The sequence below is a fragment of the Schizophyllum commune genome (assembly GCF_000143185.2).
Source record: "Schizophyllum commune H4-8 unplaced genomic scaffold SCHCOscaffold_3, whole genome shotgun sequence".
Classification (NCBI taxonomy): Eukaryota; Fungi; Basidiomycota; class Agaricomycetes; order Agaricales; family Schizophyllaceae; genus Schizophyllum; species Schizophyllum commune.
The window spans coordinates 60,717-77,790 of NW_026089540.1; the positions used below are offsets into that span (position 1 = coordinate 60,717).

General features: G+C 52.9%; 3 protein-coding genes across 3 annotated transcripts; 1 reads left to right on the forward strand and 2 right to left on the reverse strand.

Moving 5' to 3' along the window:
- Positions 1 to 5,322: 5,322 nt before the first annotated feature.
- Positions 5,323 to 6,770, reverse strand: SCHCODRAFT_02663814 (uncharacterized protein; the record flags this gene model as incomplete). The annotated part of the gene is made up of 3 exons (XM_003034101.1): positions 5,323 to 5,447; positions 5,522 to 5,935; positions 5,984 to 6,770. 3 exons carry the CDS (start codon positions 6,768 to 6,770, stop codon positions 5,323 to 5,325), a joined length of 1,326 nt encoding a protein of 441 aa, XP_003034147.1.
- A 3,800-nt stretch (positions 6,771 to 10,570) lies between these two features.
- Positions 10,571 to 12,083, reverse strand: SCHCODRAFT_02492977 (uncharacterized protein; the record flags this gene model as incomplete). The annotated part of the gene is made up of 5 exons (XM_003034102.2): positions 10,571 to 11,179; positions 11,272 to 11,426; positions 11,480 to 11,544; positions 11,603 to 11,935; positions 12,013 to 12,083. 5 exons carry the CDS (start codon positions 12,081 to 12,083, stop codon positions 10,571 to 10,573), a joined length of 1,233 nt encoding a protein of 410 aa, XP_003034148.1.
- A 2,178-nt stretch (positions 12,084 to 14,261) lies between these two features.
- Positions 14,262 to 15,772, forward strand: SCHCODRAFT_02491766 (uncharacterized protein; the record flags this gene model as incomplete). The annotated part of the gene is made up of 4 exons (XM_003033542.2): positions 14,262 to 14,846; positions 14,901 to 15,201; positions 15,272 to 15,661; positions 15,741 to 15,772. The coding sequence occupies 4 exons, from the start codon at positions 14,262 to 14,264 to the stop codon at positions 15,770 to 15,772; spliced, it is 1,308 nt and encodes a 435-aa protein (XP_003033588.1).
- Between the last annotated feature and the right edge of the window lie 1,302 nt (positions 15,773 to 17,074).

Consider the following 17,074-nt stretch of genomic DNA (forward strand, 5'->3'; position numbering starts at 1 on the left):
ACATAGCAGTAGTCAGATATGTCGTACTTACCAATGAATATGGATGAAATTTGCTCACTTTGAAGGGTGAACACATGTCGTTGCTGCTCCGCATTCAGCGTGAACGACAGCATCGAGCGTCCCGCATCATCCCACCCTGCGTCCAACTCGCTGGAAGCCGTGCATAAAGGCCTTCAGTAGGTGGCGAGGAAGTTCGTGCGCGAAGTCCGCGTCCGCGTCTATCTGAAGCGGTCATCAGCGAAGGGATTGGCAACACCAGTGAGCCGCGCGCATCGCACTTACCTGCTTGCGCCGGCTCGGCGCCGGCCTGTCAGCGCTACGCACAGAGCTCTAGGCTCACCGCACAAGCGAGGCAAATCGCCCATCGAAGCCCGAGCGTGAACCGGGCGAATATAATTAGCTTGCGTGTCTTGCAAGGGCCAACAACTTATTTCTTCACAAGACACGCATTCCCTAGGGCGCCCGCCCAGAATTTGCGTGTCTTGTGGGGTGCTAAGCGTCTGATCCTTTCACAAGACACGCAACTCGCCCGCGGAAGTCGGCGGGGCGAGCTAGATGGCGTCGCGGCGTTCTCTATTCGGATGCGCGCGTACCGTGGCGTTTAGACGTTGACGATGTCCGTGCAAGCGTTAAATATGAGCAGCGTTAGAGTTAGCTGCAGACTGTGTGATTCCAGAGATATATAACATGTGGGGGTACGCTAGAGTAGGGCGGGCACGGTGAGGGGAGGAGGACGGGGCGCACGACCTTGATCTGGTTCCGCGCCGGGTCGCCGGCCGTCACGTTACATCGCCCGCGTTCGGCTCTTACCGGTGCGTGTCTTGGGTCGATCTCAAGCGAAGCTAGCTCGTGAGCCCTAGGACGCGTCTAGGACAGACTCTGAGATGTGAGAGGGCTATAGCCCTATGTCACGAATATCGAAGGTATGATGAGTGGGAAGAAACCCAGCACTCAACGAGGGCTGAGGTTTGTCGGAGTCGGCCGCCCGCGGAGCGGGCTGCATGTGGCGGCATCACGTGGGTAACGTGACGCACACCCACAGCCGCCCACATGCCCGCGGACCGGCCGACTGAACGCTGTAGCAGACGGCAGGTCCCGCCCCAGGCCTATGGAGAAGGGCCTGAAGCGAAACCCGTGCTGCCCCGAGCGTTAGCGAGTGTGGGCAAAAGAAAGCTGGCTGCAGGAGCCTCGAGGCGATGGAGGGCAGAGCGGAGAGGCGACCGCGGCCGACGCGCTCGCCGCCCGCGTGACCGTCGCCGCGAATCCTTCGGACGCGGCGACGTCACTCGGCTATGGCCGGGCTCACAGCGCCTGCTTCGCTTGACTCCCGCTAAGTCCTCGTAAACTCGGACTTAGCTCACATAAGTGTTGCTTTTTCTTGTGCTTTTGGTACTCAGGAGATGTTAATATGTATGCTTTTTATATTTCTTGCCCAAAAAAGGCCCCATACTCCACCCGATAGGGTCCCTCGAAGCCCGTTTCGTGTCTTCATATCTTTTGTTGTTCACAAAGGGAAAAGTCTGAAAAAGGTACCGTTTGGTGCGGAAAACAGGCGAGAATCCTGTTCGACACAGCCACACTACCTTCCTGTGTGTTCAAACATCTGTGCAGAATAATCGAATTCTTCTTTTTCTCGCGAAATATCCCTCGAAAAGACTGAATCCCCCCCCCCAAAAGTTCTGTTCGAAAGAGCCCATTTTTTTCTTCTTCGCGAAATTCCGCCAGGCTTGAACGACCCTTCTTGTGCAAACGGCTGTAATAGGACGTATAAGTTTCGATAAATATCAGAGAATTCACTAACGAGAAGGCAAGTGAAAAGTCAAGTAAAAACGCTGATTAATCGAAGGGGCAGAGGAACGAAATGTGGGATGGACTGAGAGTCTGCACCGGGCGGCATGCCAATGAGCTTCGCACGATGTGGGTCCGACCCAATGGATGCGCAAGGACCCCGCCTACGCTCCCCACGGTGCGCGTAGCAAATGTACCTCAAAGCTCGTCCCTGTGCTGCCTGAAGCCATGTAGAGTTCGGTATAGAACTCCTCGCGGCCAATGTATGTAAGTAACATGTAACTAGTTACCTACAGCTGTAAGTAACGATGTTATTAACTCGCATGTTAACAACATGAAGTTACATGTGTAAAACCGGCGTGTTACAATGTATATAACGGTGGTGGGTGTTGGATTCCATCAAAACTGCTTGTTGATCAGTAAAGATTGCTCCTAGACGATGCAAGACCATCAACTGCCTGAGCTGAGATGCACGACATGAGCAATGGCCAACTAGCATTCTTGCAGCACCAGGAATACTCATAGAAGAGCGTGGCGTACCGTATCATCTTGTGTACAGGATCAATTCACAAAAGGCTCGACGCGGGGGTGGTCTCCGCCGCGGATGTTGCCGCGCAGAGATTTCTCAGGCCGCGCGCGGTACACGCTCACACTTGGACCCACAAGTCGTAGCTCAACAATGAGCAGCAAGGCAAGAAAAGGATGCGCACTTAGTCCCTACCGACGTGGTCGTATGGCCTTGCTTGAAGGCTCGTTGACATTTGTGCGCGGTGCCGACTCGCCCAGACGTCTTGAAAGTCGATGGGACGGCCGACCGTGGGAGTTGCCGTCGGCCTGTCACATATTAGTCACAGTTCGGATTCCGACGGGACTAACGTGACCCGTGTGCGATTCTGCTCTCGTCTATCGCAATGCTTCGGTGCGGGTCGATAGCCTGCACCTTCAGGGAGTTTCTAACAGTTTCTAACATCGCCTCTCAAGCCCTCGAGTAAGTAACAGTTATTAACATGTTACTTACATGTATTTTATACATATGTTATTAACATCGTAGTTACTTACCGAACTCTAAAGCCATGCACGAGCACCTCGCCGAGTCCGCGCCCTTGTCGAGACCCTATGCACTTGCATCGCAATGAATTCCATCAGTCCTCGTAGGTTCTCAACTTGCTGCTTCATCAAGGGGAGCTCCGTTTACTATGTGAAGATGTTAATAATTCTCTCTACTAATACGTTCTAATGACACGTGAGATAATAACATCGTTACTTACTACAGCTGTAAGTAACTAGTTACATGTGAGTTACATATATCAGAGTGTTATGAGGTCATTTTTTCTGCAAAAATAACCGTGAGCATGAAAGTCGAAAGTGTGATGTGAAAGTACTGCACGGTGTACTTTGCAGAGGGTGGCGCAGTAAATAGCTTAACAGATTCACTCAGGTGGGTACCTTGAGCATTCACGATCTGGCATTGGGCACCTTAAAGTGCGGCACAACGGTCAGGAAGCGGAGCAAGCTGCGTTACGGGTCGACACACTAGCTTCCACGTGATATATCGGCAAAGGCCGATTAGGCGGTTCGTTGGGGAGCATCCGGCTCTGTCTACCTGCTCATCGGACCTCGTCTCTCTTGAAGAGTACCTCAAAGATCTTCTAGGACTACTATGAGAGTAATCTCTTCCATATGGGCTGGGATAAGGGCCACTGGCCATATTCAGAGTAACGTGGGACCAGCGTGGGACCATTGCTCGGAGAATGCCGTGGTCACACCAAGCGTGACTGACCGCGCCGACCACTCACAACCCGGCGACGATGGACCAACATTAAATGATCACACATCGCAAAGATGTTCCAAAGGTTAGCAGAATCAATGTCGTTGGTGGCAAATGCACTAACACATGCTGTACATATGCGTCAACACTTCCTGAAAGTGATCATGTGCTTTTCGGTAGTACTTTGCCATTTTTAGTAAAGTGGTCTCTTCTGGTAACAACATCATGCTTTTTGTGTACTATTAGTACTCACACACCGCTAATTTGCATGCTTTTGGTATTTTTCACCCAAAAAAGGCCCCATAGAGTGTATTCGCCCATTAAAAATTCAAGATCCAAAAGCGGTACATACGAATTCAAATACGCACCGAGCGCCTTCATACTACGAAATCGTTTTGGTATGTTACGGAAATTGTCGGCGGGCTCTGTACTCTGAAGCGCGGGCAACCCTTCAACGACCTTGTGTTCACGTCGTTCCACGACGGCAGGCGGCGTCAAGCAGCTGCCCAAGACGGCCTACCAGGTCTCACCTCGTGAAGTGCAAGAACGACCGGTCCAGGACGAGTCGCGCTGGCCTGCTCGGCGAGAGCCACTGCGAGGATCTTGGATCTGGTCAGTCTTGTTACGAGAATGTCTTGAAGATTCTAAAACGAATTAGCATGCTCATAACGGAATTATTAATGGGCGAATACACTCTATCGGCCTGGAAGAGTTCTATACCGAACTCTATACTCCACCGTGCTCGACGTATCTAGGTAGTACCATGTTTTGTGCATCCGCGAAGATCGAGCGCGTGCTATGAGTCATCGTGGTACCCCTTGTGCGTACTGTACCGGTATGTGTTGAGGCAACTGTAACGCGTAACGCGGGCCCAAAAAGTTGGCTATCTAGAAGAAATTACGCATAACGGAGGGGGTGGTTGCCATCGCGCAAAAATCGACGAAAATTCGAATATTTTTTGGCGCGACCCAGACGGTCTTTTTCGCTCCGAAATAGGCTGTTTGTGTCGTAACTGTTGCATCGGAGCCTTCCTGCTGCTGTACGTCCAATCTCCGCCTAGCAAGTTCTAAATCTACCTTGAATGGTTGCCTATTCAACTGACCGTAATGCCTAACGTGGGGGCCGGTTGCCTACTAGCGGAGGGTTTTAGCGTAACGCACCCCCTACCGGTTGCCTCCACACATATCGGTACAGTAGACAACTTGCAATACGCTTGATGTTTAGTGCGCCTTCCGCCGGAATCGGTCTGAATGGCGTAGCTCGTGAAACATGTGTATTCTGAGAGTGATGAGATGGTCTGCGAATGATCTATATATGGCCTGAACTGTGTCTGCGTTAAGTACTGTAGATGATCTGCTTGGTCTGATATCCCGACGTCCAAAAGGTCTGTTCCCAAACGAGTTAGACTGAGCTCAGGCAAGAGCCTGCTGAGATCAGTTCACTTCTTGAGCGCCTGATTGGCCTGAGATGGTCTGAACGGCCTAACTTCAGATTAATCAGACAAATGCCAGTCATGGAGCCTATATCGACTGCAGTTAGAGCTTGCATCGCGGCCTCAGGGCGTGTGATGTACACCTATCTATCATACTTATTTGTACAGAAGTTGTGTAGCTCAGGCTCCCCAGGCTACGCCAATCTCGCTTCATGGATGATTTTAGCGCACATCACAGCCCCCATTTGGAGGCTCAGGCGTCGATTAATGGCGGCCCTACAAGCCAGTCATCTATGCCGGTCAAATCAGTATGCTATCCAACTGGTATTGCCTATCAGAATGACAAGACCTGCAGCGTCAAAATTTGCCTGACACTCGCCTGAGCAGAGTGAGGATTCCCTTTGCTCATGAAGGCATCGTGCTGTGGGATGCCTGCCTTCAGCACGCCCCTGACAAGAGCTAGCGGACCATTGTAACCAGGCTCGCTTCCCCTCGCGGACATCGCTTCACCACATCTTGCAAGCATCACTCACCATGCAAGAGGTTCAGAGAGACTTTCACATGACCATCTGCCAGAACAGCCAGATCCTGCCGCACACGAGGCAGGACTTCGCTATCCATGTCCAATAAGTGCCTAGGACGCAGCGCATAGAAGTGCACTGATGCCAACGATGACACTCCGCTGGACGAGGACTGTCGTCTGAACGCAGAGATGAACTCCTCCGCGTGCAATAGACGGGCAGAATCGGCGATGGACCCGAGCGTTCGACGAAGTATACGAAGTTGAATGGCAGCGTGCTCGACATTTGGTATGCGCCGCAGAAGGAATGTCAGCCATCGCGACAGGGGCTCCACATTATCCGCGGCTCCGACCAGAATATCTCGAAAGGCGAGTGAGGTGACTGCTGGGACTTGCACCCGCTCGAAACAGATCTCGAGTCTGACCACTACAAGCATTGTCAATATCAAGGCTGTGCAACCGGCGGCTGACTCACCCTGAGACTGAAGATTCGGGCATAGAAAGCCTCCAAGTTCTAGATCGCGAAGACACGATGCGCATCGCGAGAGAATGTATGCAGCACCCGCGTATCCCTCTGCTATGTCCTTCGAGCTGACCAGGTCCAGTCGCAACCTTCGCAGTTGTACAGATGTGGACGGCTGCTGATCTTCGTGATCCATGAGGAGGAGGCAGGCACGACGCATGGCGTGCGCGTCGAGGATGAGAGTCAGACTGATGAGATTAGGTGGAGATACTCTCTCGAGTCTCCACATCTCGTCCTGGAACTCAACATGGGCCAGCCGAACATCATGCAGATGCACAGCGCCTGCAATCCTGGACAGCAGCAGGGATCGCACCCCAATGACCTCGAGCACGCGCAGCGACGGCAAGGACAGCACACGATAGAATGCCTGGTTGAGGGCAGGTGAGGACGTAGAGAGGCATAGGGACATAGGTCGAAAGTGAAACTCGACTAGGCCATACAGCTTTGTCAACACTGTGGGGAGTGTCACATCGTGGGCGATCCAACTCGCCCCTGAGATGCTTGTCCTGACATGCAAGACCTTGACGATGCCACGCAACGAAGTATTTTGTATAGCCCTGTGGAACAAGAAGACAGTAGCGGACATCGTGAGAGTGACGTCGCTGAAGAGCAATCGCTGACTTCGACCAGTGAACGACCTATGCACCGATCCTATCGCTGCTAAAGCCGACTGATCGTCGCTCATGAGATCAACGATGTGGTCTCTGATCTCCTGTGGCATGCCCCTGAAGAGAGCCATAGCGGCTGCGGCAGGGTGAAGGTGTGGTGGGAGAAGATGACAAGCACTTCTTTTGCGTGGGATTAACTCTTGTTTTAGGGTTGCACTCCGCTCTCACGCTCAAATTCACGTGAACAAGAAGGGGAGGGAAGAGAAGGACCCCCGACATTTCCGCCAAAGGCCTCCGGAGAAAATTCCGACTGTTGGGCCTCGTGAGCCTGCGCCGATTTTGAGCATCGAGGGGGTTCTGAGCCTGCGTTTGCGGAGGGGTCCCGCTGGACCCTCGTTCTGAGCCTGTGTTCTCGCGCAGGCCTCTAAAAAGGCCAATGAAATCGCGAGAAAAATCTGATTTTTTTTTCTCCCTGCGCGCCGCTTCTGCTTCTGCGGTCTTCGGGACGTCTTTCTTGCTGAAAATGCCTGTTTCTGTGCGAGAAACACATACTTTGCTCGGCGCCGAACGTGCCGACGGTTCGAAAAAAGAAACAGCCATGCATAGGTGACGTCGCAGTTGCTCAAAGCCCCGCATACCATGCAAGAAAGGGTTTGGGGATTGGAAGGATAGTGCACCGCGGCGCGCAAAGTTCCAGGCGCGCCGTCGCCAGCGACGATGGTGCGGCCAGCGCCACCGAAATCCATACATGACGCAAATTACAGCAGGCGAAAGATCGATACTAGAGACAACCGCGTTGGTGGAGCGCGCGAGATTTGAGCTTTGGTGGAGCCGCACGTGGCGCTGCCTCCCAGCACATCTGAAGGTTCCGACTACTCTCCGGCAGCTAGAAAAGCTCGGGATTGCCTCCAAATGGTCCGTTGACCATATGCCGACAGGTAGGTGTCCAATTCTTGAGGAGGCCGGCCACAAGCCTATCCCTGGACTTTGTCGGCGCGGTGCTCCACAGGCACTCAGATCACGCGTGCTCCACCGTCCACTTTGTCTCTAACGATCTTTCGCTTGCTGTACATTTCGGACCCACCTCTCCAATGTCGCAAGTCGTTGTTGACTTCTTTGTCTAACGGGGGTCGCCTCCTTAGTGACCGTCAGAGCTGCGTGCGAAATCGATGCAGGATAATCACCACCACGTGTCGTCAGCTGGGCTTCGGGGCCCCGTCCTGAGCCTGCGCACCTCGGAGACCCTCATGACGACCCCTCATCTGAGCCTGCGATTTTCGGAGGCCCAAACGGCAAATCTGGCACTTCTGAGCCTGTCCGGCCGGAGGCCTTTGGCGGAAATGTCGGGGGTCCTGGAAGAGAGGGGGGGAGCAAGCTAAGTCATCCCGAGCAGACTGGTGGTCTGCCTTCTATAGCATATCCTAAAAGGGAGGAATATGAAGCGGAACTCAGGAAGGATAGTGTTGCTCGAGCGTTGCCGACGGTCGGGGAAGAGGGGGGAGGGGGGTCAATACGATCAAAGCGCGAAAGGGGGTTGCAATTGGGCTGCATTCAGACCCGGCCTAACTCACCCTGTCTTTGAATTCATGGGGTGCGCCAACACACATCGGCGTTCGCCGTGCTTAATCTCACTCGAGGAAAAACACACCAGAAGCCAGGAAGGGTACGAGTGAAGGGCTCCCCGCTGCTCTTAAGTATCAGTAGTACAGCTTAGGCCTCAGGGATGATTGAGCCGAGAGTCTATATGCGATAGAGTGTATTTGCAGCCTCGCTAGCAAAATATTCCCACGACCCCATCCTCCCGCCTCCGTGCAACCTCTTCGTCTTCGAGTGCCCTCGAGAAAAATCAGGCCACCATCTGACGTAGAATTGAACGCATATGCCAAGTTTCGCAGTAAAATTTGGAGGGGAAGGCAGAGGGCTGGGGGAGGATGGTCGACCGAATATGGCAGGTGCCCGCTAGCAAAACGGGAAAAAGGCCTAAAACCCCCGTTGCAAATACAGTCTGATATGCGACCTGTGGATGGTTCCGGACGCATGATCCGCCTCACGTGCTGGTCGGCACCTCACGTGGCAACGGGCTCGGGATGCGACCCGCCTCCTTGTTCGGGAAGGTGGGCTCGAGCCCGCCGGCAATACTGTACCGGTATGTATGGAGGCAATCGGTAGGGGGTGCGTTACGCTAACAACCCTCCTCTATTAGGCAACCGACCCCCCACGTTACGCGTTACGGTCAGTTGAATAGGCAACCATTCAAGGTAGATTTAGAACTTGCTAGGCGGAGATTGGACGTACAGCAGCAGGAAGGCTCCGATACAACAGTTACGATACAAACAGCCTATTTCGGAGCGAAAAAGACCGTCTGGGTCGCGCCAAAAAATATTCGAATTTTCGTCGATTTTTGCGCGATGGCAACCACCCCCTCCGTTATGCGTAATTTCTTCTAGATAGCCAACTTTTCGGGCCCGCGTTACGCGTTGCGGTTGCCTCCATACATACCGGTACAGTATACAGGCAGTATGGGTAGAAGGGAGCGCCTCAAGGAGTATTAATATTATAGCCACCTGCTTACAAGATCACACATCGACTGAACGAGTAGGACGAGCACATCGTGCCCTCAGGAGGGGTCAACTGAGCACCGTGTGAGCGAGATTCACACCGTTTCGTTGTAATAAAGTTCGTACGAAGGTGTGTGTGCGTGTGTGTGTGTGCGTGTGGGTCTGTGTGTGCACGTTTTGAGAAGCGCTACAAGCGGAGGCGCACCGTCAGTAGGATACAGGCCGCCGTGGCCAGGGCGAACCGTGAACACGACGCCAGGCGAAGCAGGCAGCCCTCTTCGGAATGTGCCGCGAGGGCTCGGACCTGAGGCCGAACCGCAACCGTCGGTTACGGTTTCAACTTTGAACGTGCCTATTGCGAGGCGGCTTCAGCCCAACCGCCAACATCGGCCAAGGCCGAAGCAGCCCAAGCCAGAGCGCAATTCTACAGAAAGCGGGACGAAAGTGTTGCCGTCGATCGAATTCGAGTCGCGTTAGATAATGCGAAGAAACAGGACTTATGCTTTGGTCTTTCCGCACGATATCTTGTATACGGGGGTCTCAAACGGCGCTCTACCGTTCTGTGAGGCTGCCGAGACCCGTCGAACACCGCTAACCCTCACCTCGGCGATCTTTCCCAAAAAGGAACCGCGCAATTGATCTTGCCGCCACTGTATTTGCACCGGTATATATTGGCTTTTCATTGAACTCGGACCCGAGCAGAAAACATTGAAACCTTGGCTCTAAACAAATATTGCGCTGATATCGAATTTCGGACATTCAAACTCTATTGTCCTCGGTTCCTTTTCGAGCGGCTAACATCGCGTGTGAAGGCTTAGCCAGGGAGAGACGTGCGCACGCATACCAATGAAGGTAGAGGCCTCTGATGGAGGGCCTCTGCCCAGCACAGCCGTACCTTTGTACGACTTTTACCACTGTCTATGGCGTGTTCGGTGGGCCCGAGGAAGCGTGAGACAGCGCCCCTGGAACGACCACTATATTGAAGCTGCTTCAGTATTCATTTGGCACCTCGAAAACTATCGAAATTATGAATGAGTTCTGCATCAAGAGTGGAGCCATTTTGTACATCCAAAAGTGGACATAAAGCCGGTGCAAATACGGTCTACTGCGATATACTGCGTATATCTCCTGGCGCTAGGAGGCGATCACCTGGCCAGATTGGCGCTCTGTTCCAACAATGAAGCTCGTAATTAATTCGGCTGCCACTGCACGTCTGGCGACCTCTCACTTGACCCAGAAAGGCCTCACAGGCTCAACCTTGATCTACATCTAGCTTCCCCATCAGCACATTACATGCTGATCGGCACACTCCCGCTCACACCAATTTGTACAACTGGACACAGTGTATCACTAGAGAGTATGAGTTATATTGACTACACAATCTGAGCCCCACAGCCAATACAAATGAAGAAACGCATGGTCTGCCCTCTCAGTTTACGCAAATCCTTGTTCAGGATTATTTTTGCCCCGCGGACACTTGCCTGCTTGCATACTTCCTGCTCAATAAGGATCTGATATAAATCCGGCACATCTTCTCTGCCCTCGCCTCTCCTCACTCTCTCTACAGCGTGCTGAATGAGGACTTCATTCGTCTGTGGCGTACAGGCAGGTGACGTTCGGCGACGAAGGGGGAGACAGGCGACCTCTTCCCAGGTGGTCGACGCCTGCTGGACGTGGTTCGCAAAGTCGTGCCTGTCAGCCTCAGCTGCTACATCCGCTGGTGCAGGGGTGTGTGCAACGTAGAGGTTGCTCTCCTTGTGCTCGGCCAACGTCAGGGGTCGTAGGTAATCCTGGCCAAAGGCCTCAAGGTTTTCCCCGTAGCTTGACAGTTCCTCCGCGCTTGATATTTCGGAGACTGCAAGGCAGGCGATGTGGAACCATTCCTTGCACCTGCGACAGTAACGGATTTGCCCGGCCAGTGCAGGCCTCCATACTGCTCCGCGCTTGCACAGGTCTCCCGTGCACATGACCGCCAGACTGGACTGAAAGAGAGATGATATGTTGGTGTAGGCAGACACGCACAGAGAGACAGAGACAGAGAGGGAAAGGGAGAGAACGATTATGGCTCACTCACAACATCATGTCTGCCTGGAGGTAGGGAATAACGGACCCAAAGGTCATTGATGTCGCACGGAGGAAATGCGGGACTGCCCGCTGCGTTCATGATCATATGATTTTCCTGCGCAAAGCTGCCATTGCTCAAGATGACGGGATGATATACTGTCGTCTCTGAAAGGCTTGCGGTCGGCGTGTCATCGAGCGGCAAAGCATGTGTAGCTCACCTAGAACCATTGCTGCCGAAACGCACTCGGTAGGACAAGCAATCATCTCCGGCCACCTTGAGGAGCTATGTATTGTCAGATCATTGGCAATTCCCAGGAGCAGATGATACAGGCTTAGCTTACATATATAAGTTATGGCAGTCCGGACCCAGATCTGCTGGACATCTGGCCAGCAATGCAACTGCTATCGCCGGGGGGCTAATTTTGTCCCCGTCGCTATCCTCGAAGTCATCGGCACGACCTCTAGACCACGCTGGACCGATGACAATCCCGAGATTGGTAGGGGGCTCCATCGCTCGCCGCTGGTCCTCGGGCAGAATGTCCTCCCAAGTTTCGTCGGGCGAAGGCTCGAAGGGCGTTGATCGTTGTGAAGGATCCTCAACTCCCACCTCGGAGTCGCTATCGTCATTGTCCAGGTCGAAGGGATAAAGCTCGAGGTATGGTGGCGAGCCTGGTCTGTGTAGTATAACGCTGATAGCATTTGCAAGACGATCGGTTACGTGCTATATAAGGCAGAGCTGGGCGAAGCTCACACGTCTCCGGGGCTTGCGAGAGTGGACGACGTTGTCTGATCATTCACCGACCAGTCTGAGCACGTTAGCATGAGCGTGCCCTCTGGAATTGGAAAGCGCACAGATTGCCGGTCTTGGTCGCCCTGGGGAAAGCCTATGTGACATTGCGACCGTGATGGGCGCAGGAGGTAAGAGAAGGTGACGTAGTCATATGATGTACATGCACACTTGAGGGCTGGCTAATCCTCTTTCTTCTCACGGGGAACACGTTGCAGTGCCGGTCAAAGCACCGGCAGACTCTCTTGCTGGGAATGCGTGACGCTTTGAGTCATGACCCTCCTGTAGTTTTTCTCTCATCCCCCACGAGATTCAAGGCTATCATGGAAGCTGACTGGGGCCTTTCGAGCGTCTTCCCAGGTGCGCGAAGGGTTTTGGCAGCGGCCGGGAAGTCGGTTGAAGGTCCCGAGAGTCCTTGAGAGGTGACGTTAAGAGTGTATTCGCCCATTGAAAATTCAGGATCCAAAATCGGTACATACGAATTCAATTGAGCACCGAACATATTTATACTACAAATTTGTTTTGGTATGTTACGAAAACCATCGATGGGCTCTGCACTCGCAAGCGCAAGCAGCCCTCCAACCACCTTGTCTTCACGCTGCTATACGACGGCGGGCGGTGCTCAACAGTTGTCGGAGATTGTCTGCCAAGTCTCGCCTTGAGAATTCGAAGCACGAGCGGTACAGGAAGGGTCGCGCTAGCCAGCTCGCCGCGAGCCACTGCTAAGATTTCGAATCTGGTCAGTCTTGCTACAGAAATGCTTTGAAGATTCAGAAACGATTTAGCATGCTCACAATGAGATTATTAACGGGCGAATACACTCTGTTGAGTTATAATTGAAAGCCGAAGTATGTGTCACGCTGTTAAAGGATGCTCGAATCATTCTCGTGACTTGAACGATACTACTGTACCGGTATGTATGGAGGCAACCGTAGCGCGTAACGCGGGCCCAAAAAGTTAGCTATTCAGAAGAAAGTAACGCATAACGGAGGGGGTGGTTGCCATCGCGCAAAAATCGACAAAAATTCGAATATTTCTCGGCGCGGCCCGAACAGTTTTTTTCGCTCCGAAATAGGCTGTGTATGTCGTAACTGCTGCATCGAAGCCTTCCTGCTGCTGTACGTCTACTTTCCGCCTAGCAAGTATCCAAATCTACCTTGAATGGTTGCCTATTCAACCAACCGTAACGCCTACCGTGGGGGTCTATGCTGTTAATTCTGTCAAAAAAAATGAAATCGACCCGGAACTACCTGAAGAAGCAAGCATTCTACTTCAATCGTAGCATACTACCATAGTGCGCGCTATGAGAGCTCATCAAGTATCACCGACGGCGCCCTCTTTCGCCCCGAGAACTTATGAAGTGTCGCCCGAGCAGTCGAAAGTCGTCCCGAGTTCTTCGAAGTGCCATCCGGGCTCTCCTTTTTACCCGAGAACTTGCAGCGGCACGGTCCGAGCTATACATTTGGTCGAGATAGTATACGCAGGAGAGATACTCGGGCGATGGTCGAAGCAAGCAGGTTCAACTGCCCGCCTTCCTGATTTGGACTGGGGGTCTCGCCCAGGCACGTGTGCCAACCTTGGCACGTGCACTGAGCGCCTGCAAGCCCTTAATGGTAGCGGGCTCTGCCACGAAAGGACCTCTCGATGTCATATTGCTTGCGAGGTACTTCCCGTGTCATATTGATTTCGTTCCGACGACAGTACTGGTCATTGCGCAGTCAAGTGCGTACACAAGTCCTGTACCGCACTGCCCTATCAACGACAACGGTACGGTAGCATGACTCCATACTCTATGCGCGGGATTCAAGCAAGGCACACACAAATCCCTTATGAATCATGACCATCGGAGCGCCTCCCAGGCCCGTTGTAGGCACGCCGAAGTCAAGCCAACTCTGGGATATGAAATTCGAGCGTTATTCTCCCCGATTTATATAGTGTTGAGTGCGCAAGCTATCAGCAGTCGCCCCCCGGAAGCGTTCCTGGAAGTATGGGCTATGAGGGCTTCACCCGTTTGCGGCCGGCGAAGCCGTGGATTCCTCTATTTATTCATTCTGAGCATACGAAATTCCAGTGCCTCCTGGTTTCGCGAGCTGGTACTCAACCTAGAAGAGGTCATGATCACTGTACAGTTTGTATTCAGACTCCGACAATACCTCTACTGAACCGCTTTTTCCAGCCATCCCTTTCTCCTTCCACTCCATCAGCCAACGGCCATGAGTACGTCATCTGATGACCCTCTTCCCACCGAGATCAAAGCCTGCATCCTAGCTGAGCTGCAGGCCGACGGTGCGATGGGAACTCTCGCATCCTGCTCCTCGGCATCGAGGTCTCTTCACCACATTGCACTTCGTATCCTATACCGGGAGGTCTGGCTGCCTAACCCAGACATTGCCAAGCGGTTCTTTCGTGCCATGAAACCAAGCAAACTCCGTCTCCTACCTCGCGTTCGCACCCTCCACATCTTGGACCATCCCTACCGGTGGATGGGGGCCTGCAATATATGGAGCAGCATCATCGTCGAGCTATCTCGACAAGGCCTGGAGACTCTGGATATCCAGTGCTGGAATAAGTCAACAGCTCTGTATCACACGATATTCGCAGATGCTGGTGCAGATGAGCCTTTGCTGTCCTGCATATTGCGCTCAGGTCTGTCTAAGTTGGCATTCGAGGGACTCTGTTACCTGGACATGGCGATCTTTTCCGGACCCACGAAGATTGAACATCTTTTGCTCCCAAACTTCTGTACGAATGACCCATTCAGCTTGGATGCTTCGACCAAAGCCAGAATATATTCCAAGGTCCGTCAACCAACATACATATGCAGATTCTTCAAGTCTGTCTGATTTTAGCAGGCAGATATACTCCAAATAACTCCTGTGGCGCCACAGAAATGGAAGTCATCTGCCCTCTCGCCTCTGCGCACTCTGTCAGTGCCTACGCAGATCGGACACGCATTCAGCACCAAAATTCTCTCTCTCTCTGATGCCGGATACCATGTGTTCCATCTTGGCCATCTGGAGCGTCTCTATCTACATCTATCTCCTCACTGTCGCACCGCTGGAGAGGAGGCCGCGAGATACATGAGAGGTGCGCCGATCACCCTGCGAGGCCTTGCCTTAAGCAATGCACCGCTGAGTGGTCCATTGAGCACGGGTGAGTGACCTTGATGGACTTTCTACCTCCTCAGTTCTCATGGAGGACTGGCCAACACCTTGATGTGTAGGGTTGATGTCACTGGTGACCGATGTCACCTTTCCGGACCTGGCTGCTCTCCATCTATTTTTGAAACACGATGAAAAGCTGGGAAATCTGTCCGATTCGGCATCATGGATCACAGAAATGTTCTTCAAAGCACCCAACATCACGCACCTGGTCGTTGGACTAAGCTGCATTGGCGGACCGGAAATCGTTCATGATCTTCTAGGAGAGGGTCTTCAGATGGTGGTCTCAGTCATATGCAAGCATGTAGCCTGGCAGAGCCTTCATTCCATCAAGATCCTCCTCTGGGCCAGTGAAGCTAATGAGACGGATAAGGAGGTCGATTGTGGAGCCTCACTGGCAGCCCTGCAGAGTGCATGTCCCAGAGCAGATACGGAAATTCACTTTTCACCAGGTTCGATCTCATGCTCCTTCTCCTGCTCCTGCTCCTCATTCTCCGCCTCCTTCATTTTTCTTGAGCTCACAGCCCACAGACATCCCACCGCGTATCATTCTCGAATGGTGAGGTCGACGACGGACAGGGCTGCACTGGGCTGTATGACCCAAGCGGTCCCTTGAGCACCATACAGGGTTCCGGTGCTACGACGTAGACTGTCATTGTACGCGTTCCGGAGCAGAGCTCGGTATAAAACTCCTTGAGGCCGATGTTAGTAAGGTACACGTAACTAGTTACTTACGGCTGTAAGTAACGATGTTATTGACTCCTGTGTTATGAGCATCAAGTTACATATCAGAAACTGAGGTGTTACACTGTATATAACAATGATGGGTGTTGAATCGATTCATCGGGCGCCATGAATAGCAAAAATTGCTTCCAAGGTCATGCAGTGTCAGCAAATGCAGTCTTCCTGCACATGGATCTTCCGATATTGACACCAAACAGGATTAATGGCCAGGGCACGACGAGCATGCCGGGAGGCGGCGGCGTCGGGAGGTGGGGGACGTCCGGCCTTTCCGGGCCGGTTCCCCGAGCGTCGCCGCCAGCCAGCACCTCTCCTCCTCGACGCTGGGGCGTCGCTGCTGCGAGTGGGCGTCGATGAGATCCAAGTAGATACATCTGTGAATTTCTTGGACGGCGAGCGCCCCCCGTTGAGCGTCTGCGCGACTTCCTCGATTTTCCTGCATTTTTCGATTTTGATCGCGGCACTTTTGGGATCAAAGCAAGGATTTATGAAACGACGGTATCAAAGGCACCACCACCAATGCCAATGATTAATGGCTGAGCAAGTGTCATGTTTGCCGTGCGACTGAGGACGGATGCAAGTCGGCAGCACTACACGCGGACTTGTGCTTGTGAACCTGATCGCACCGTGTCATACTTGATTTTGGCTCATGAACTTGAACTTAAGCAAGTTGACCCGGTCACACCCAGCGAGCCTACGGTCGAAATCATGCTGCATTATGAAGGAGCTGAATTTTCTTGACCACGCCCAACACCCGCCACGGAGATTTTTTTTTCTCAAAAAGACAGCGTGCAATTGATCTGGCTGCCGCCGAAGGACAGAAGCCATACCCTCCGAATTTGGACGCTACGCCCCCATCAAAAGGGGCGACAGGACAGCTCTGGAAATGACCTGGCTCGTCGACGCCTACGGGGGTTTGCGCGTTCCTAATCCGTTGACCAAATTGACAAACTGAAGGCTGTGCATGTACCAAGTGAGCTAGACCCTCGAAGAACAACACGGATAAGGATTATGGATGATGACGGTAGGGACCGATAGAGTCCCGCAATGGCCGCATGACAATGGAACACATACCAGCGCCCGTAGGGTGCAGAAATTGCGAGTTCTGGCTCAATGTCCTCGCT